This window comes from Scleropages formosus, chromosome 23 (assembly GCF_900964775.1).
Source record: "Scleropages formosus chromosome 23, fSclFor1.1, whole genome shotgun sequence".
NCBI classification, from domain to species: Eukaryota; Metazoa; Chordata; class Actinopteri; order Osteoglossiformes; family Osteoglossidae; genus Scleropages; species Scleropages formosus.
Window position 1 is genome coordinate 9,413,815 of NC_041828.1, and position 22,076 is coordinate 9,435,890.

The 22,076-nt window shown below is 44.4% G+C and overlaps 2 protein-coding genes across 2 annotated transcripts; both read right to left on the reverse strand.

The window, feature by feature from the left end:
* Positions 1–2,303: 2,303 nt before the first annotated feature.
* rbm24a (RNA binding motif protein 24a) lies at positions 2,304–13,820 on the reverse strand. The gene is made up of 4 exons (XM_029248439.1): positions 12,573–13,820; positions 10,954–11,077; positions 10,282–10,336; positions 2,304–5,122 (listed from the first exon to the last, which is right to left on the reverse strand). The coding sequence occupies exons 1-4, from the start codon at positions 12,738–12,740 to the stop codon at positions 4,762–4,764; spliced, it is 708 nt and encodes a 235-aa protein (XP_029104272.1). The 5' UTR covers positions 12,741–13,820; the 3' UTR covers positions 2,304–4,761.
* A 4,143-nt stretch (positions 13,821–17,963) lies between these two features.
* On the reverse strand, positions 17,964–21,830 carry stmnd1 (stathmin domain containing 1). Its single transcript, XM_018750473.2, has 5 exons — positions 21,634–21,830; positions 20,549–20,702; positions 20,060–20,193; positions 19,697–19,843; positions 17,964–18,765 (listed from the first exon to the last, which is right to left on the reverse strand). The coding sequence occupies exons 1-5, from the start codon at positions 21,706–21,708 to the stop codon at positions 18,433–18,435; spliced, it is 843 nt and encodes a 280-aa protein (XP_018605989.1). The 5' UTR covers positions 21,709–21,830; the 3' UTR covers positions 17,964–18,432.
* Between the last annotated feature and the right edge of the window lie 246 nt (positions 21,831–22,076).

The following is a 22,076-nucleotide window of genomic DNA, read 5'->3' on the forward strand; positions in this document are numbered from 1 at the left end:
GTAACTTGTTTGGGAGAAAAAGATCAGCTAAAATACACACACAAAATCTGAAACCACTTGTCCCATACAGGGTCGCAGGGAGCCAGAGCCTAACCCGGCAACACAGGGTGTAAGGCTGGAGGGGGAGGGGACACACCCAGGATGGGACGTCAGTCCGTCATAAGGCACCCCAAGTGGGACTTGAACCCCAGACCCACCGGAGAGCAGGACTTGGTCCAACCCACTGCACCACCGAGCCCCCCTTCAGCTAAAATAATGAATCATAATAAAACACCGACCACAGAACTGATATTAAGCTTACATTTCATTACACAATGGATGGCATGTATTATATTTAGGCTGGAAGGATGAGATTTTCTCAGTCTCGCTGATTCATCTGTTGGCAGCCCAAGGACTTGAGCTCAGAATCTCACAGAATCTCACACTTCGTCACTTCCTGAGGCAAAGGAATCCAGCTGGAACCGATTAAACACCTAAAGGCGTATTTGCTGCAGTTGCTATTATCTCTCATCAGCCACGTATAGTTATGAGTTTTAATTAGCGATCTTAATTGTTTGCTAATAAAAGCAGAAGCCCTTCACTCCAGATTTCACACAGTTTCTCTGTCTTATTCACACACTTCCAAATGCTCCGGTGGAGAATGATGTGAAAAAAGTGTGTTTTGAGCGTGAGCAAGCTCACCGTTACTCATGAGTACGTGCTTTGAGCTTCGTTAAAATTCTCTTTTGATAGAAACTTTGGTATTTATGTTTCAGCTGAAGTAAACTTCCATCTGGTCAAAACAAAACTGTGGAAACAAATCAGGTGCAAACCACAGGTTTATTTATATCTATATCCCAAGTGACAAAAACAAGGTTCAATACTGTAGTAGAGAGGGTAGCAACAGGAGTAAAGCATGGGGCTGAGGGTGACTCATGCACAAATACCCTGGCACAAAGGCCTGTCAAGAGGCCCTTCACATACCAGCACATCTACGGGGGCAGTATGTGGAGCTGCCATGCGACAGCACACCACTTCCACAAGAGAAACCTATTCGCTTCGACTTAGTACCTCTGAGCCCAGCAGAAAGAATCTCCCCTCTGTAAGACAGTACGGTTTTCTACACATTTTTTCACTTCTGCTCCGTCCTCCCTCAGACACATGCACACGCTGAGAGACACCCAGGGATGGGCATACAACCAAAAGTAATAGAGCCCAAGACGCTCGCAGTTAAGCTTGCACAGGGGGGCATTCTGAGATGAGGCTGATGTGGACAGTGTGATGCTGTTATTATAAAATATCCCTGTTTTTGCATGCAGTTGGACTGTTGCTTTGCTGAACTCATTCACACTATAGCCACGCACAAAAGGATCGAAAGCAAAAGCACAAAGGTTTTCGGTTCTGGCACTGTGGTGGAACGACCTCCCCCTCTCCCTCAGAACTGCTGAATCCCGGTCTACATTTAAGAAGGGTCTTAAAACTCGTCTCTTTCGGACTGACTTCTCCCACGATTTCCTCAGTTCACGTAATATGTAGATGTTCGTGCTCTACGACTTTGAGGTCATAACTGTTGAATATCGGATAAAATTTCACACAGCTACTCCTGTAACGTAAATGTTGAATTAAAAAATAGGAATGTGATTAGTAACTGCTGATTTTTTTGGATAAACCCATACGCAGCTACTCGTGTGATCTACGCTGGTTCCCATGGTGGAAAGTAACTGTGCTTTAGAATCACGCGTCTCCATCTAAGGCTTTCTTTCTGCTGATGTAGTGCACACGTTGTATTTTCTCAGAGATGTACGTCACTCTGGAGAAAAGCATCCGCTAAATGAATAAATGTAAATGCTAAAGTAGCTCGAACTGGCATGTGTGTAAAAGGGGCCTATGAGATCACTTCTCCTGGAGAATTACAGTCAGAATTGCTTATACAAATTCACAGCTAGATTGAAACCCCAAAATTAACTGAAGGGGGAGTGGCCCAGCTTGAATTATATACACTTTTAAACATATTTCCCTGAAAACGAGATGAGCAAATTGGGCAGTGACAAGGATGTCTACTTCTCGGCACAGACTACAATCAATAAAGCCGCACTCTCTCGTGGGTAAAGACTGAGATTTTACCTGAACGCAAAATGTATAAATATTTAGGCAGTGTGTAATCCAGCAGGGGATTTGAGCAAACAGTCTCCAGTTGTGAGCCCCTAGCTGAGGTGGCCCGTCTGACAGCTCGGCGCCAGCTCTAGAACACAGCTCATCAACAGTTTAGGTAAAAGAAAGAGAGCAGCCCCCTCCGCCATTAACACACACAGCCACAGCAACGGTTGGATACAGAACTTTTATTTTTCCCCACTTTGAGTAAATAGTACCGAAAATCTGAAATTATATAATACCAACATGACTTGCATTCAAATAGTAAATAACACTGGCATTTCCCGCAAACACTTTACATACTGTAATCCAGTGACGATGAAAAGCTCTCTTAAAAAGTTTTTTGTTGTTTATTTGCATGTATTCCCTTGTAAGAAAGAGTTCAAGTATAAAAATTGCTGACAGTGTAAAAGAGTCCATCTTGTGAATTATAAAAGCAGTAGAAGCACAGCTATCCTAGCCGGACAAAGAACATACATTCTAATGTAGAAAGCAGCTTTTCCGCGCTTTGTTTGTTTGTTTGTTTTTCTTTCTTTTTTTTTTTAAATATATATCTTTTTAATATTTTCTTGTCTACATTTCTAAACATGAAAGAGGCAGAGTACTATCTGCCCAAGAACAGGCCTGAATTTAAAATAGGTTTCCATACAAAAGGCATAAAACTAGCCAATATTTAATGTCATATTCTAAAATTCAAGAGGCAAAAATATATAATAGTACAGTGCACATACAGATTTGTATCTTAAATAAATCCTATGTCAACATTTTTGGTTGAATATGTTAATGCTAGCAATACTACCATTTCTATTACCATTACTACTGCTACTACTCAATAACTTATATGCCATGAGATGAATACATATCAGTTATACAGTACTGCCACTAAGTCCCCTTCCTTAGTGCGCAACATTGTCAGACTCAAAATAAATATCTTAAATAGATCTCTTAAATAGTACAACACATGTAAGGCACAGGAGGAACCACATACTCATATTTTAACCCTTTCAACAACAGTGCTGCTATTTAACAAAAAGATGGGCTAATAAAATTAGGTCTTCTGGATGAAAGGAGCCGTTTATTTGTTTAATTTATTCTTTACCTTTCAGTCATAAACTCAGTTGTATAAATGGGCACAAAAACACAGGGACAGTATTACAAGATGTCCACTGGCATTGATAACAAGTTACAGTCTGATTTTGAAGGGTTTTAACCGTCACATTGTCTTCTGCCTTTCTGCTCCGCCTCTCACATATTTCTCTGCGCCCCATCCGCTCGTCCGTCCCTCCGTCCATCCGTCCCCCTTTCCAAACGCCCACCCTGGTGGACAGGTGCAGCAAACAGAAAGGTCTCTGTCGCAATCTAATCCCATTCCCAGCCCCCCTAGCTCTAAGGCCAGAGCTGCTGACGCCAGCGGTTGAAGTCTGTTCCCAAAACGGACGGGTGGAGGGGATTTAAAAATGTGACAGCTCAACAAACGAGCACAAGTGACGCGTTCCTTCCAGAGCGCTCGGCCTGTGCCGCCGACGGTCCCAGCAGCTGCTAATGCTGCGACTGTTGCTGCCAACGGCCCTGCTGGGACTCCAGCGCCTTGCCCCGTCCCCAAGGGCCAATCCTTGTCCGCGGAAAGCCAGAGAAGAAGATGAGAATGCCGTCACTGTTCCTGTGTTGCCGTGCCCTGTATACATGTATATTTTTCCCCATCTGTGACAACTTGTGTTTGTGTGACTGTATTGGAATTATCGTGTCTGCTCGCCTCTCAAAGCCAATTTCCGCCTTGCCGGGGGTGCTTTCATATTGTTCGATGCCCTTTGTAGAAGACAAGGTTTTATATATATTTATATATATATATAAAAAGGAGTATCTGTCTTTTGTTTCAATTATTGAGCTGGATTTTTTTGTTTTGTTTTGCATAGGTCAAGATAAAGTAGAAAAGGACATTCAGCATTAGGAAGATCGAAGGTAGTTTATACATAAGGATATAAGCTACTTGTTTTCTTTCTTCATTTTTCTTATTTCCCATGCGTTCAGCTACAAGTCCCTGATCTGTAGAGGTCTTTAATTCACTGGAAAATACTATATTTCCCTGAAAAAACTTCAATGCACTTGAGAAGACAGTACAAAAAGAGCCTTCAAAAGGATAATAAATATATGATACAGGCCTTCAGAACCAAAACATACAGGGACATGTCTAAATGTCCTCTAAAGAAAAGCATTTCCTAAATTATACTCATTGTAACGAAAGTGGAATTTAAGGCCTTGCCCACATTAATACCAGTTTAGTTGTTGCTTTTCTCCTCTCTTAATAAATATCCTAATAAAATAACAGTGATAATAACAACAATTACAATAATAGTCATATTGTTGTTGATAATATTATTGATAAAGTAAATCTTCCTCAGTATGCTCTGCTTATTTTTTCCTTTTTTTTTTTTTTCTCCTCCTTTCCTTTTTGCTATAATCACTGCAAGTTGGAAAACCAAGGGATTTCCATTTCACCACGACCTCTACCCAAGAGCTGACTCCTTCACAATATCTGCCCCTTTGCCCTGCTGCTCCCTCCTCACTCAGCCATGCAGCGGCTGGGGTCCTGCACAGCCTCCACCCCTATATGTCCAGCCGGTCCAAGGGCTGCTATTGCATGCGATCCGCCTGCAGCTGTTGGGGTTGGTACTGGCCGAAGGCGGCTGCCGCGGCTGCAGCGGCGGCAGCGGAACCCGGGGCGGCGGCTGCCAGAGGTTGTTGGACTGCGTAGCCGTAGCCAGCGGTGGCCACGTAGCCCGGCGCTGCAGGCGAGGCGGCGTACGGGTACTGCTCATAGGCGGCGGCGGCTGCAGCGGCACTCGCCGCCGCAGCGGAGTACTGGGCGTAGGCGGCGCCAGTGTAGTCGATGTAGGGCGAGGAGGCGGTGGCTGTGGCGGCGGCTGGCTGGACATGGGGTATCACCACGCTGGGCTGCACGAAGGCCTGGGGGTACACGTAGTGAGCAGGGATCCTGCAGGGCAAAGGAGGAACCTTAGTGATTTCATCGCACAGCACTGAGCATGCGCTCAAACACACAAACACGCACACACACGCACACACACACACTTCTTGAAATACACCATTCAAAACACCACGGAAACTCCATCCAGCTGTTATTAGACATATAGGGTTGCCAAAATAGAGATTGACTGGGGAAAAGAAAAAACAGAGAAATAACAATTGTTACATTCATCACAGCTTCAGATTAGTGACAATTTACAGGTGGTTTGTAGTTCCAAACTCATTTAGGTCCCAGTCTGAGGCAATGGCAGAGTCAGGTTTGCTTAGTCACGTGCACACCAGCGAGGGTTTCATCCCCACCCATCCACCCCCAGAGCCTGAGGCAAGGGACTGTGTCAGAGGGATGAGGCGGCATTGTGGAGTTGTCACTGCCGTTTTGACAGCTGGACAGTTTTCAAAAAGGACTTTGCTGGCTGTTTCCCCCCTGCACTTGGACAAAGAGCCGCTGGCTGGACAGTGCAGAGAGAAGGGCATTTTGATTAAATAAGCACTCGGGAACAAAGAGCACATTCGGACACTCGTTACGTATGCAGTCAGGCCTCCCAACCTCTTTCAGGGTCAGTTGTCCTCTGTGACACACGTCGCTGGGGCTTTCAGTCCCACATGCCCTAAAGACCCCTGAGATTTGTGGTGTTGCTGCACAGCTGTAGTGTACAGCAGGTTAAGGGGGGGGTAGCGGGAAGATAATAAATGACGAGAACTTTTTTCATTGCTTACCTAATGCCTTCATCGAGTGTGACTTAGGATTTTTCCTATTAATACTTCTGGGTATTTAAGCGGAATTTAGGTTAAGTGGCAAGCTTCATAGTACTGAAGCAGGGGCCTATTGGGGATTGATACAAAAACACTCAAATCTGTTCTTCACTACTGCACTACCTACTGCCATAAACTTGAAAAACTGAGCTGCTTTGTAATACAGCAATTTAGATGGAAGAAAGTGGTTAGTTTTCGCTTATAAAAGGAATTCATTAGCAGTATGCTCTAGAATGTTTCCTTTTCAAGTCCACAACTCCGAGGAATACTCAAAGGGTTCAGCGCAAAAAAAAAAAAAAAACCACATTAATTAATTATTTTAATAGTGGTGTGTTTCAAATCTGTGCAAAATCCAAAATAAATTTTATCATTTCAAATGACAAGAAAAGAAAAGAAATACATCTATCATGGCAACCCTATTTTCAGCACTCCATTATGTAGGCAAAACTCCATCCCAGATACAAAAAAAAAAAAAAAAAAGGACTCCAAACTATATTAACAGGAAAAAGACCAAAATGTACAAATGCAGGCGTCACAAAAATGTCACAGTCCACAAGTATCATCACAGCATAACCACTCATTGGAAAGGGGAGGGGGGGGGGGGGGGGAATCTAGTGCAGCTCTCACTCAGGTCAAAGGTCAAAGAAGCTCCTACGACATGTTGCACAGATGCCCGGCCTGGCACGCTGCTGTCACGAGACAGTTACAGTCACAACATGAGCTAATTCACACAGCAAAACACCACACATCACGCTACTGCTCCCGAGGAGTGTACACAGCCCCCTCGAAACACACATAAGCACAAATACACACACAGGGTTTAGAACGCACACCAAAAATATAACAAGGACGCTTATTTGAACACGCAACGCTACCCAAGCTTGCTCACGGTCTCTTTGCTACTGGTCCGTGTTTCTCACTTTCCAAAATACAGACGACACAGTTACGTGGGTTAAAATCAACGAGGATGAAGCAAGGCGGGGACGAGCTGTAAGGCCACAGAGCGCGACAGGGTGCTTCTGTTAGACAGGCGACTGAGGAGGAGGAACGTCCAAAAGGCTTCTCCAAGAAGCTTCCCATCGCCAGCCTGCGTCACCTCTCCTTTGACACATTCCTGTCCCTTTAGTGTGTAGTCATCGATCGCTACCTATCTGGAAATGATTATTGTTTTATAAATGGCCCATCAGAACTTGGCTGCAGAAAAATCAAATGTCTGTTTCATACGGGTCTGCCCAACGTTAAGAGCACTTGGAGCTCAAGAACATACGAGGAATACAACAGATATGACTTCAGACTCTCATTCTTCCAATTATGCATCACATTGTTATACGCTGTTTATATTGTATACATTGCCTATACCGTTTGCCTGAAACGACACTAAATTAATGCGTTTGGCAGAATGTAAAGAGATTGTTGCACCTAATGTTCAGTCACTGAACTCGTCCCTCCTCTCCAGCACTTGGGACTTTTACATCCGTTTGGATGTGCATACACACCTCTTGCTTACACCAATACACACGGAAACACACTACCAAACTCGCACAAATACAGAGAGTGACAGGAGCCGAGCTGCCTGGGTCCATCTCTGAGTGACAGCAGGGGCTGGAGCCCAGCTATTTTCCGCCCAGCTAACCCATCGTTCTAAAAATTACTTCCAACGGCTGCGTGAAGTCATTTCAGCCACGTTCCCATCCATGGGCTGCAGCATGGATGAGGGAAAATTTTCCCCTTCTTTCCTCATCCTTTCAATATCCTAATATGCCCACCACTCGGCATTTCTGTTTCTTAAAATACAAAATAACAACTCGTATTATGGCTCGGTGAGTCGAGCAGCTACTTGCGCGCCTCTGCCACGCGTCCGAAATGTTAGGTGTTAAAGAGGAAGCGTCATGTAATCAATTTGAACTTCACACAGTGCGCAATTCGGCCAGCGGAGAAGTCCACCGAAAAAAGAAAAAGTGAGAAGAGATAAGGGAACAGACAGATGTAACTACATACTTATGCACTGATGCCTTTTTGAGAATTTCCTTCCATGGAAAAATAAAAAGAAGTGTTCTTCGGGCCCTATCTATAAAATATTAACAAGAAGGAAAACACCAGTTTAGTGGGATTCTATGGCGACGGGATGTTAGATGCAAGCCATAAAGTCTTTGGGAGGCCGCAAAGTCTCAACGGCGGTCAACGGCATTCGACAAGCCACTTTTTCTCTCGGGATGCCAGGATTTCGAAGCCCAGATAAAAATACCGCTGTTACCCCAATGCTCTTCCAAGCTGTGCAGTTTGTTACTCAATATAAACTCTTCCTGGCCATTGGCTCCAGCAGTCCTGAAAGTTCAGCGCTAAATAAAGGTCTTTGTCAATCACTTGTGTGACCTCCACCAGTGAGGAAGAACACCTGTCCACCGGCGTATCAGACACATCTATTATTAAGGGCTGCGACGTTCGCATCGTTAGGAACATTTTAGGAAACGGTGTCACATGGCGTGCGGCAGCGGACGGCGGCGGGGGGAGGGAAAAAAGAAATGTGCCACATGCCAAGGATGAGACAGCCCACTTTGAGGGATTACCATGTGACGGCTCCAAAATGCTTTAAAACGTCGCTGCCTGTCCTTCCCTCCTGTTTAAAGCCCTTTGTCATGTCTGGGACCCGGGACCCGGGGACCCGGGACCCAGCCCCCACCCCCGTTGGCCCCCTCCCTTCCTACCCGAGTTCAGCCTTCACGGGGGACTGCATCGTCAGCACTCCCAGCTTTGTGCAGCACAATGGAGTAGCTTGTTTTTCTAACGCTGCAGACCCATGTGATGAGAGCTAGCTCAGAGGCCACGGTGCTGGCGCGCATTTGTTTGCGTGGCAGCGGAGGCCTCGCAAACCACCGAACGGCCCCACCACAGGAAGAACTAAAATTAATGGAGTCAAATAAATTAAGCGAGCCCAAACAGTCGCAGCCGTTGTCCACTCCCTTGTTGCCATGTCAATGGTCTGTGTTGTTTAGTTGCCCCATCACCTTTCCCCTCAATCCTCATTACCACTCCTTCCTTCTGTACTTTGTTCTCCTTCTCACTGTTCGTCTTATTTCCGCCTTCCCCATATTACGCTACTCTTTTGTCCAATTTTTTCCCTCTCTGGCAAGTGCGCATCAGAATAAGCAGGACGGTTGCACCATCCGCAGCACTTGGTCTTTCACTGTCACTTGCCTGCCACCTTTTCCTAACATCTCACGACCTCTCACTGACACCGTAGAGCTCCGCAGCTTTTTCCGCGCAGATCTGAACCCTGCGAAGGGCTTAAACTAACGTGACAGCTGGAAAGGGAAAACGTATGAAGGGAAAAGAGAAATTAGGTAGGAAATGAGAGAGGGTGCGAAGGAGAGACAGACAGATTGTGGACACGATTCCCAGTCACTTGAGATGAGAGTCACAGTTTAGGGTTAATAGGAAATGTCATAAATGTCAAAATGAAAATTAAAAGAAGGAAAACTGCCACATGCAAGCAATGAGTAGTTGGGTTTCTTTGAGGGGTGCTGCTGCACACAGAAAGTGGCACTCACTCAACAACAAGACAAACAAAACACCTTGTTAACCAAAAGAAATATAAATCACAAGCTATAGCAAAAAAAGCATCAAGTACAAGAAAAAAATCCCTTTGCTCCCCCTAGCAAAGTTAACACTCCTCAACAAAACTGGGAAAAACAGTAAAATACAACACCAAAAACCTTCAATTCAGCTTTTTTTCATTAAATAAAAGCACACAGTTTAGATATCAACACCACTTCATTTCGGTAAAAAAAGCACACACAGTTCTAATGACTATTCAAAAAACATAAAAACAAAAAAAAAAAAAAAAAAAAAAACAACATACATGCATCTTTAATCACCATTTGAGCTTGTTTGTGTATTGTTTGAGTTTACTGGTAACACTGATCTGCGAAATGCGGACTCAGCTATTCCTCAACCCATCAGTTATCTTAACTGTAATCGACCCTGTCGAACCAGAGAGAAATAGACAACATTGAGTCAAGCGGAGACTTCTATCAGGATGATTAATAAATACAACACAAAACACACACTCAAACCAAGGTACAGGAGAAAGGGGGTATCGGCTATAATGCTGGACTCCAGAAGAACGTTAATTCAAATCATCCACAGCAAACATCTCTTTATGGATGAATGAGGAAGAAATGAGTCCATCTGGAACACAAATAACTGAAATATCTAAAGAAACTGAACGTTTTTCACCTACGGCCAACGGGACATTAACAATGAGAAATATACACTATTTATTACTCTGAAATAGATAATATAAGGGAAGGTTACTCACACTCTGCTCTTTGTGCTAAAGTTACAAATGTCACTTACCCATAAGGCCTTTGGATAAATGCTGGATGTATCTGGGGAACACCAAAGGTAAAGCCTGGAAAAAGGCATCACAAGTGTTCATTACTTCTTGTACGGCAATCAGATATTTGTCAAGGAGTAATCCTTTAACTTCCAGGAATCAGAATGTAAAGATGCACTTTCCCCTTGAATTAAAGGACAAAACATGCTCCATTTAAAATAACAATTATAATAGTCAACATTTATTTATATCCATTCAATGTTCCAGTTACTGTGTCATTTGCCTTTGGCAACAGTAGCCATATGCATTGAATGAAAAATTTACCAGAACGGTTACTCATACACCCACATTCACAGTGGAGAAAATAAACCACTGAATGATCAGCTTAGATGATATACAACACTGCTGTGGCTGTACAGTATGTGGGGTTCATAGTGGTGTCCAATCCAGTCTCAGCATCACACATGCATCAATCTAGTCCACACTGTACACACATGTTGTTTAGCAGGTGTATGAAGTACGCTTTTGAGCTTTGACGGGATAGACTTACACTGGGTGTCTGAATTGCGAAGGGCAGTTTAGTTCTCTTGGGCCATTTTATGCTGTATAATTCAGAGTGCAGGTATCACTCATGAACATGACCCTGATGATATGAATTCTGAGGGAAGAAGGGAAAAAGTTCCCCTGCTCACCTGGTTGCATCACCCTGGGCTTAGCTCCCAGGTAGGCCAAGTTGACATTGGCCTTCCTTCCATCAATGATGGGGTTGGGGTCCTTGCAGGCTCTGTCCGCTGCGCTCCGGTCTGCCATCGTCACCTAATGGGGCAAAAAAGCGGGGGCAGATTTTGGACCAGCATGCAAAGCTGTCACAGCTTCTTCCAACAAACAGACTCGCTTCAATCCAAAATGTCCCCAAATTTTATCACATTCTCCACCGCCCACGTTTAAAGCCGAAGTTACACCCCTGGAACCTCACAGATCCGAAGCATATATTCCACCCCTGCAGTGCCACAGCCCCGAACCACCAAACTGACACCTCGAGCAGCTCTGCTCCACCTGAGCTCAATGTGACAGCGCACAAGATCTTGCATCCTCTACATGAAGTCTGGGGCCTGAACAGCGCACTTGTTGAGCCCCCATTTAATCCCATCTGTGCGGAATCAACACGAAAGAGCATCCAGAGACTGGTAGAGAGACACGTAGGCAACGTGAAGGAAATCAAAGCATCAAGAAGGGTGCGAAATGCAGAAAACATGCATTTGAGAGACTAACAGCTACGGTTTACGTTACACGGACTACTATTGACTGACCGTACAGCTGTTTCGCCGCGATGCGATACAAGGCGCCAGGGAGGTAGGCCACAGAGCGACACGCGGGAGGAGAAGTGTGTACAGAGCAGGCTCAGACACCTGTTTTCCACTCAAGCGGAGAGGGAACGCGTTTCACTCGAGGTTGGAGGCGCACTTCAGGAGACTGAGGCTCGGACCCATCGGCGTGACGTTGAGCCCGTACCGGAGTGACATATTGGGTCTCGTCGTGGAACTCCATACCACTCCACTCCACGGCGCCTCTTCTTGCACCTAGGCGTGAACTCGTGAGGACTCGTGGAGTGGAGGGAAGGCGCCGGGCCGGAAGGGGGATAGGGTTACCCTCTTCGCGACCAACAAGCAGAAGAGGTTAGGGTCGAAGCCCACATGGCAACACACGCTTCGAGGTGCTGGAGGTGGAAAACGCAACTCCAAGTGGCTGGTCAGGACTCCAGATGTTCCCTCAACATCCCAGTGTGATGGGAGCAGGAGACATTGGAGCTGAACAAGAAGAGAAAAAGAGACACCTGCTTCTGCGACCCCCTCAAGTTGAGGCTCAACAACTGACTCGTCACGGGGAAAAGTAACTTTCACCTGAACCCTCAGCGTCACTATTTTCTCCCTTTTTTTTAAAAAAATTCTCCAAGCGAAGGAAGCAGCTGCGCCTCCACTCGGGGACCAACTGTGCCCTTAGTTTATTACAAATTAAAAAAATGCCCGCTTCCATTCGCACGTCCTTCGTTCCCACGTCAGCGTGAATATGTGCAAAAATGAGTCGTTTCAAACGGACAAACTCGTGCCGGCACGTGAACGCGCGTTTTCTCCTTATATGATGCTGCGTGCCCCCCCCCCGAATCTAACCCTAACCCCAACCCCAACATGATCATCTTGTGACGGCGAATCTGTAGCAGCCGGGCGGGGTGTTCGGAATAAGTGCCCGAGCCGGTTGCTATATATATAAAATCAGCCTGGAGTATGTATAACTATGAGTATGAGATACTCACGAATCCATAACCCCTGGACTTGCCGGTCTGCCGGTCGGTGATCACCACCGCCTCCTCGATCTCCCCGAACACCTCGAAGTATTTCCTGAGACTCGAGTCCGTGGTGTGGTATGGAAGTCCTCCCACGAAGATCTTGGTGTAGGTCGTGTCCTTCTGCGTGGTGTGCATCTTCACCGGCGGGATTTAGTGCAAGAAAAAGAAAAAAAAAAAGAAAAAAAAAAAAAAAAACACACAGCGACGACGACGACGACGACAACACGAGGAACAGCGCGGCGCGAACGAAAATAGTGCAACGGCGGAACTCGTAGACTGAGCTCCTGTACAAGCAAACGCGATGATAATAACGCGGAATTGGAAGGTAGAAGGGAACTAAATGAAGCAAAATGAGACTCGAGGTAGATCGTCCTTTTATCGACACTGAGGAAAGGGGAGGGGAAACGAGAGCGGATTGTCCAAGAGAACAACAAGTGTCCGCAACTCCTCTTCGTGATCCTGTTGAAAACTAACTGGTGAGCTTGTGACCCATTGCTAAATGAGCTCGCGGTAACCCCGCCCCCAGGGGCTCGGAGGGGCGGGGCCTAACGAGCGTTCCTCGCCGCTCACCCCCCCTCCCTCGCTCGTTCCCGCATCCTGATTCACCAACCCGCTGCCAGCCACGACCTTTAATCCCTGCCCACCCGCCTTAGGACACGCCCATTCCTGCGAGCCCCTCCCAACAGCTGCGGAGCGCGCGCCAGAACGCGCTGCCGCGGACACCTTCTTGTCGCGTGTTCGTGAGGACCGAGACGCGGCGCGGTTTACTGCGACAGTTAAACAATTAGTCGGCTGCTTACCGCTAGGAACTTAATGAACAATTACATCCACAATGATTCATTCGAGCAGCGCTTGGTTTCTGTAAAAAACATCCACGTGAAAACTTGTGTAAAACTACACAAATTAATTTAAGATTTTAAAAAAAAAAAATCTGCAGCATATTCTCTTTTTTTCTACCAGTTAAATTAAAACAAATGATCTTTTTTTAAGGCGGAATGGTAGAAGGCTGTAACCAAACTCAAGCCCAGGAAGTGTGACCACGTTTTGCAGACCTTTGCATTGCAAATGCACCCCTGTGCAGTAAGGGACTACTCTCCTACTGTGTCACTGCCCAACCTGCAGTGTGTAAACACTCTAAATTCAGAAGGAATACTTGGTTTGTGAGGAGAGGGGAGACGTGATAGTGCATCATATATCGCTGATGTTTCGGCTCTCGGTCTGTGCATTCGGACATGGGTTCGAACTCAGTTCCCTCTGTGTGGAGTTTACACATTCTCCTAGTGTTCACTTGGGCTTCCTTAGCATGCTCTGGTTTCCTGCCACAGTCCAAATACATGTGTTTCAGGTGAACTGGTGACTCTGAGCTGCCCTTTGTGTGTGTGATTGTCCTGTGATGGACTGGCACTCCATCCAGGGTGTGCCCTAGGGCACCCTAAGGGCAGCTGGTAGTGTGGTGGTTAGAGCTGCTGCTCTTGAACCTGAAGGTCACAGGTCCAATTCCCACCTCCAGCTGTAATATGCTTGAGCAAGGTACTTCCCCTGAATTGCTCCAGTAAAATTACCCAGCTGTACAAATGGATAAATAATTCTTACGTAGATTAACATTATAAATTGCTTTGGAGAAAAGTATCAGCTAAATAAGTAAATGTCCCTGGCTCTGCTCCCTACATAGGACAAGGGGTTGATGGAAAAAAGATATGAAAACTAAGGAGCTATTAATGTCTTTATTAATTATATAAAGACAAGGTTATATCATAACAAATTTACTCTATACGTTATTTGACACCTGTCACACATTTATTAACCCAAATAAAATATAATTTAGTCCTGGACATAGCTGCTTATTTCATGTCTCTGGGGATTTTTGAACCAGGTGGCAATGCAGCCAAAAATGCCAGGGAAGGAAAACAAGTGAAGGAGTTTGTGTTCGCGTCAGCAGTGTGGCGAGCTCTGGAAGACAGGTGTGGTCGTTTGAGATCTGGTGCTGTGCAGATAGGGTTTCACTAAGGGATAAAGCTGTGTGTGTTACAGAATGTGGCTATGAAGCATGTGGGACAAAACCGTAATTAACCAACATGGCAAGCATGAGAGGCCTGAACAGAACACCTGTGATCCACCTGTTGTCTTGGCTTACTATAACGTTAGTATAACGCAACATTAGTTTGAAAATGCTAAATTAACTCCTATATCTCTTTGATATATTGCATTCATTGCACAATTATGTTAATTTTGAATTATGACTGGTGTACCTCAGCTTGATTTTAAAGCAAACTATCCAGTGTCACCTGCACTACATCAATACACATTTATGCCATTGCCTGTTTATAGATAAAGAAAAGAAAGGTTCCACAAGGCTCAGTCCTTGGTCCACAGCTGATGCCATTATGTGGGTTTGTGTATCACTGTGTGTGTGTGTGTATCACTGTGTTGCAGTTAATACTTCCTTTCCTCCTAATATATAAACTGGGTTGTTAAATGATCAGCTTGGTGTGCATATTTGTAACTACTGCAGATGAAGCAAAACTTTGGTGTACTGCCATCGAACTCCTCGCCTTCTCAATGACTCTCTACTAGAGCTTCCATCTGCACTCAACAGCTTTTCAAAACTCTAGCACTGATACTACAGGAACATAACTACACAGTCCCTCTGAATACAAAGGATAAGCTCTCTCCACATTGTCCTTACTCTTGCATTTCTATTATTGGTCACCTGTCCACCACACTTTTCCTTTTCACACCCCCGCCATTAAGAGCACATATTAAAAATCTAGCACATTTTTATCTCTGGCATTTGTGTGTCAATTTTATGTTTGATCAGAGGTGATATAACTAAAGTCATTTGTATAATAATCTGTATGTTTATACACTTGGAGCTGTGTATAAATTTAAAATTGGAGGAAAGTAGTTTATTCATCCATTTAAAATGCTTCCCACAATAACTACAGCAGTCTTTTTCTTACTGTAAATTACACCGACAAACCTGATACCAAGCACAGTAAATTATTCATTAATTAAGTCCAGAGCCCATAGACAAAAGGAGAACGACATACGTCTCTAATGTGTGCTGGTGATATGAGAAGTATCTCTTATTATCTCCCATTACCTGAGGCTGCATACACTGTCATCTTCATAGAGTTGAAAGAATGGCTGAAACCTCACAGCTGAAGTATGAAATACAGTGTCTCTGGCTTAAAGGCAGGTCTTGCGGCAACCTGATCGAGAGGGTTTGGCAATGTCTCCGGGCCCTAATAATTTATTTATTTGCCGTCACCCGCCTGTCAGGCTTAGATGGTAGATAGCAAAAGCAGGTTCTGTTATTGGGTTACAGTGGTCAACAATGGAGGACCTATAGTGTTGCCCCCTCTTCATTTCTTCAGTTTGTGTGAGCACTGGTGCTGCTTTTGAATTCTCTGACGTCAAAAGAGCCAAATAAAGCCCAAACTGGACTAATTATCTTCATGAATTAATTTATCACTGTAAACCTTGTAAGTGCTCAAGTGGTCAGTTGTAGTAACTACATTAACATTTTAGCCAGTATGGACACAAAATCATTTCTCATTAGACAAATGAATAAACACAGTTTACTATAGTTTAATCTACAGGCTGATGGTTTGATCTACAGTTTTCATCTTCTGAATGTTCCAGCACTTCCAGACTTGTACTTTTTGGTCTGAGCATTCATATTTTTGACTGAAAAAGTAAAATGTGTGGATGACACACATTCGCACATCAAATAATGTCGAACCAATGAGAGGACATTTAGAATAGCCTCAGTGAGAAACAATCCAGCGTTTTATTCAGAGCCCATGTGCTGCGCAGTTCCAGATTCAGCTGGTATCATGTCCGAAAAGGTATTCATTCCGGGTCCACAGTGGCAGCCGCTGCACTGGAAAAGTGCCATGGCAACTGGGGAGGAGCTGATGGATGACGGACAGCTGCAGTACCCCATTCCTCCCCCCCCACAGACTCACACTTATCACAAATGGGGTACAGAACACTACAGGACACTGATGAGGATGAAAGAGAACTGCAATAACCACCTGAAATATGTCTGAACATGTAAAAACGTAACGATCTGCAGTAATCAAGGTTGTGTGAAATATAAAATAATTACAACTTATTGCAGTAAACTCCTAACTGGTTACCTCTCATCCTCTCCATCACAGATAAAATGCCATCATTTTCCCTTGTTACAGAATGCTTCACAAAAAAGCAAAACCACATGTTGCCAAATACAGTGTCACCGACAAGTGACCTGTAGCCACATTACATGATGCTGTTGCCTGGTCACCGATAGGTCACAGACTGGTTTAGCGCAGAAACTGTGTCAACAGCGCCATCTATCGTCCAGTGGTACCACTACAGAACACACGTTGGATGAAGCCTTTCTTTTCACATATACTAACACATTACATTCATAACATTACATCTATTCATTTAGCAGACGCTTTTCTCCAAAGTGACATGCATCCCAGAGAAACACACTTGTGCATTACATTAGGAGACAGAGACATAGTTGCAGACGTGTGAATCTTAAGTACAGAGTTAGTTTGTTTCTTATGCACCAACGTTCATCCCACGAGGCACGAGTAGCTACATAAAACTCAGAACAGACGAATCCTGATCACCTTCCTACAATTTTTTTTTGAGATACACAAACAATTACGTACAATACAGGAGTAGCGGCTGTGTAAAAGCTCATTGCTACCACAGTCATGAGACACTTCTTAACGACGGAGCGCATACGGCGCTGATGCCATAAGATTCTAATGGAGCTGAAAAATTCAGATCGACGAGCGACATCGTAGCGCAACGCGTCACTCACGTGTTCGTGCTGCTGCTGTAAATAAACCTGCCGCGCTGCCAGTCGTATAAAAGTACAGCACATACAATTACGTACAGTACATATTACTTTATAATAAACACCTATGACATTGATGACAATGCTACTGGTTTATGTATTTACTATGCTGTCTTTTTTATCATTATTTTAGAGTGTACTCTTTCTACTTATAAAAAAAGTTTACTGTAGAACACACACACACACACATTTTCTGAACCGCTTGTCCCACACGAGGTCGCGGGGAACCGGAGCCTACCCCGTAACACAGGGCGTAAGGCCGGAGGGGGGAGGGGACACACCCAGGACGGGACGCCAGTCTGTCGCAAGGCCCCCCAAGCGGGACTGGAACCCCAGACCCACCGGAGAGCAGGACTGTGGTCCAACCCACTGTGCCACCGCACCCCCTATATTACTGTAGAACAATATGCTGTAAGTACATGCATATATGTATCTGTGTGTGTATATATATATATATATTTACACACACACACCTATCTCAAAGTGCACATGCATATTCGAAGATTGAGCTCCTTATGAAAGTTACATCACACAGGTATCCTTCCAGCTATCAATGGAGTTATGATTCGAACATTACTATTAGTTCTTAGCTAGTACTTTTGTCCACGTTGACTAACGGTACTTGACCTTAAACAGGTAGGTATTTTTACTAGTGGAACTGAAGTTAAGTACTTTGTTAAAAGGTATTACACTAGTTTGAGGAAACAGGGCTTGAAGCAGTAAATGTCAGGCTTGAAGCTCATGTCATTAATTGCTACTGCTAGTATCCATTGCTTCCACATGCAGCTGAGAATGATTTTTTTCCATAATGATTCAAAATTTGTGAGAGGAAGCAATTAATTTAAGTGGACTCCCTTATGTAAACCAGTGGATATCTTTACACTTTACTACCTGTTAGCCCAGAGTAAAAATAAGTCTCTCCCTAAACATACTAGATTCTCAATGTAATCATTCGTTCCAGTAACATTAGGACTGAAAAAAATCATCATTGTCATCATCATCATGCTTTTGCACAGACCAAACCTGTTTAAAGGTGCCATCACTCTCTACATAGGCAATGAAATTTTCTGTCTCCTCCCCTTCTCCCTTGTAGCTGCCCTTGTGTCTGTGCTGCTCTGTTGACTGAGACGTCAACGTGAGGGACCTGTCATCACGGGGTTCACTGGAAGCAGGCATGTTTCGTCTGTCAAGACTGTTTTCCTTTTCCTCCTCCTGCTGCTCCTGCTCTTTGGGTCTGGTGGCATCACAGAACCGTGCAGACTTTGCTCTGAGCTTCTGCTTCAGCATCTCTTCCTGAGCCTATGGGAGAGATAAGGATAGATTATAGACAGTATAACAGAAGAGCAAAGGGGTGGAAGGAAAGAGTGGTTATGATGCAAAGAGGCTATTGAAGGTATCAGCAGACTTCCACAAAGTAAATAAGGACAGCACCAAAGTGATAGAGGTACTTTATTAGTCATATTTGCTTAAAATGTAGCCAGAAGTTGCCTGCAAACTCAGTATAATGAATGTCAAACAAATCTCAGAAGAGAAAGTAGCAAGAAGGATGGGGGTTTTAAGATCAAAAATACAACAACTACTAATAAGACTGGAACAGTAGGGTTGGTGCCTTAGAAGTCCTCAATTGTGGATTTAGATGTGGGCTCAAGTCCAGCTCTGTCTGGAGCTTTCATGTTCTCCCTGTGTTTATGTGGGTGGTACGTTCTTTTTAGCGAGTAATGGCTTTTGTCTTGCCAGCCTAACCCGCATGTGAGAAACGGCCATAATATGCAGGGAATAGTCTCTTACTGCCAGAAATTCCTGAAGCTCCTTCAAGCTTGCCATTGGCATTTTGGTAGCCTCCCTGATAAGCTTTCTCTTTGCCTGGTCATCAACTATGAAGAAACGTTCTAATCTTTAAAAAAATCCAGGTGGTTCCATACTTGCTCAACTTCTTAGATAGTCTAGTCCATGAGACATTGAATGTCTTTGACATTTTTTATATTCTTCTGATTTGTACCTCTCAACAATAAGGTTGTGGAGAGCTTTTGATATCTATTTACAGACCATGATTACTCCTGCACTATTCAAATAAGATGCCTTCAGGGAAAATTCAGTTATGCTCTACCATGTGTATTTTACTAGTTCTTGCTGCAGTTTTGTCCTGAGACATTTTAGAGAATTCTCTAGCAGGAAGGAAAAAACCTATTTAGCTATCAGCTACTCATAGCCTTTCTCCCCCAAGCAGTACCTTCCGTCGCTCTTCTGCTCTCATCATCCTGGTCTCAATATCCTCCTTGGTGATTTGCTGTCCGCTCCTGGTCTTCAGGGATTCCAGACGTGCAGGTGGTCTTCGCAAGGGCTTCCCTGTGTCTCCCACATGCAGGGGATGGGGCACCTGAGTGATGACAACCATCCCACTAGAAACGTGTATCACTGGTAGCCACAGGCCTGCATGATATGCTCTCTTACAGCAATTAAAGGTCAGAGGATCTGTTGATTCTAAATTCTCAGGGGAAGTCATCTTTTGGTTCTCTAACCTGTAGGAACCTTTAACTGGTGAGACACATTACGCAAGCAGCACATGCCTCCTCTGCAGGGGAACAATACACACCATCACACTGTAGGCCTTCCCAGTCTCTCCAAGGATGGGGGGTGCTGGGATGATTCCCTGACTGAGCAGCTGCTCCAGGATTTCATGGGAATCCTGCCTCTCCACTTCCTGCTGGGCAAAGATGGGAGCAGGGCCTAACACACACATAGATGAATCTAATAGATGTCTGAGGTACTACATTAGATCACTGGGAACTTATACACACTTCTGTTCTATTCTATTTATAAGAAGGAATCATAGCATTCTATCAGAAGCAGAAGAGATACCCATAATCCAGGTTTTGATTGAGCCTCATCTAAGAATCCCATAGTAATGCATTTTATTATTGTATTTCCTTATTAATGTTTTACACCAAAGTGACTTACAATGTTACTCATTCATTCAGCTGCGGAAGTTCAAAACTCTTCTCAAAGCTGCTAAACGTGATCCTTCTGGTGTGACAAGGTGAGCTGACTGATAATATAAATTCTACTTTGAATGGTCTGTTACCTCTTAATGGTAGAAATTTTGCAGACCCTGCCCCAGATAACGGCGCTGTTGCATCTCCAGATTCTGGGCCAAGGCCACTGTCTGTGGTGCGCTTGGACACTGCAGAGTCCTCTCGGGAACAAATCCTCTGAGCGCTGGCCTCCAAAGGACCTTTCTACCACAAAACATTCAGAAATCTATCAGCTCCAGAAAGTAAATCTCCAGCCCAGCCACTAAATAACACTTCAGCATCTACATTCAAAGCAGCTGCTCCATCTGATCTGATTTATCAATCATTTCTACTACCAAGACCTGAAAAAAATCCATAAACTCAAGAATGTTCTAATGCAATGTCATAAATAATGAGTAATTCACAAATGGCAATATGGAAGCCAATGGTGACATTTGTTTAATATGGTCATGCGCATATTTTAATCTAAGACAATTTTTCAGCTAAAGTTAATTTATGTACTACGTCAAATGTGCATAACCCCCCATGTATACATTTTGATTCTATTATATTCCATTCTTTGAGCGAATTATATGGCTCTCTCTGGGGGTTTCATATATCTGAAGAACAAGAACAGAATTTTCAGCCATTGTATGTGACTTCAGTACTTTCAACACCATTTGCCTTAACACACACACACATTTTCAGAACCGCTTGTCCCTTACGGGGTCACGGGGAACCGGAGCCAACCCGGTAACACAGGGCGTAAGGCTGGAGGGGGAAGGGGACACACCCAGGACGGGACGCCAGTCCGTCACAAGGCACCCCAAGCGGGACTCGAACCCCAGACCCACCGGAGAGTAGGACTGCGGTCCAACCCACTGCGCCACCGCACCCCTTGCCTTAACATTTTATGTATATTTATTTTTGGTAATCCAGTCCAAATGACAGGCTGCATGAAGGTGCATCAATCAATGGAGTCTCAAAACTATAACAATGACGTCATAAATCCACATCTTTACGTATACATTGTTTACTCTGCGGAAGACATCCAACAGAAATTTTTTGAATGATCTTTTCCTTGGATAACAAGAGCACAGAATAAAAACAACGAAACTAAGAAGAGAAGACGAAAGTGTTTCTGTAGCTCATATACCTCATGATTTTCTCCATATAAACTGCGCGGTTCCGCAGGCTTCACAACAGTGACTCTGGAGCTGCCGCATCCCATAGTAAACAAACAGTAAAAACGGAGTGCGAAAAGGAGTGTAAACGCGGTAAGTAGCAGCTTCCCCCCGTACTCACGCGGACTCGAATACAGCGAAACTTTTCCCTTCTTCTCGTTCCTTTACATTCCACAAGTGGAGCCGTGACTCGTTGCCAGGGACTCCCTGCGTTGCCATGACTCGTTGCTACAATTGAACCGCTCGATGCGTTGTAATAGAATGTGCGCAAGAACTGATATTTTAACACAATGTAACATATAATTACAGTTTGGAGGCTTTTTTATCCTTCAGGCTCTAGTAATCGGTAAGCAACAATGAAGATACAAACTTGGTTGGCAAGGGAAGGAATCCGTGCTGTAACAACTGCTCAGGT

What these genes read in the sequence shown, in the direction of transcription:
- stmnd1 (XM_018750473.2), bottom strand. Translation starts at nt 21,708, where the DNA reads ATGGGATGCGGCAGCTCCAGAGTCACTGTTGTGAAGCCTGCGGAACCG. An exon ending in AAAATTTCTACCATTAAGAG is followed by an intron (nt 20,194 to 20,548) that starts GTAACAGACCAT and finishes TGTGTGTGTTAG; the next exon opens with GCCCTGCTCCCATCTTTGCC. An exon ending in GGAAGGCCTACAGTGTGATG is followed by an intron (nt 19,844 to 20,059) that starts GTGTGTATTGTT and finishes GTCATCACTCAG; the next exon opens with GTGCCCCATCCCCTGCATGT.
- rbm24a (XM_029248439.1), bottom strand. Translation starts at nt 12,740, where the DNA reads ATGCACACCACGCAGAAGGACACGACCTACACCAAGATCTTCGTGGGA. An exon ending in AGTCCAGGGGTTATGGATTC is followed by an intron (nt 11,078 to 12,572) that starts GTGAGTATCTCA and finishes TTGCCCCATTAG; the next exon opens with GTGACGATGGCAGACCGGAG. An exon ending in GCCCAGGGTGATGCAACCAG is followed by an intron (nt 10,337 to 10,953) that starts GTGAGCAGGGGA and finishes GCCTTTTTCCAG; the next exon opens with GCTTTACCTTTGGTGTTCCC.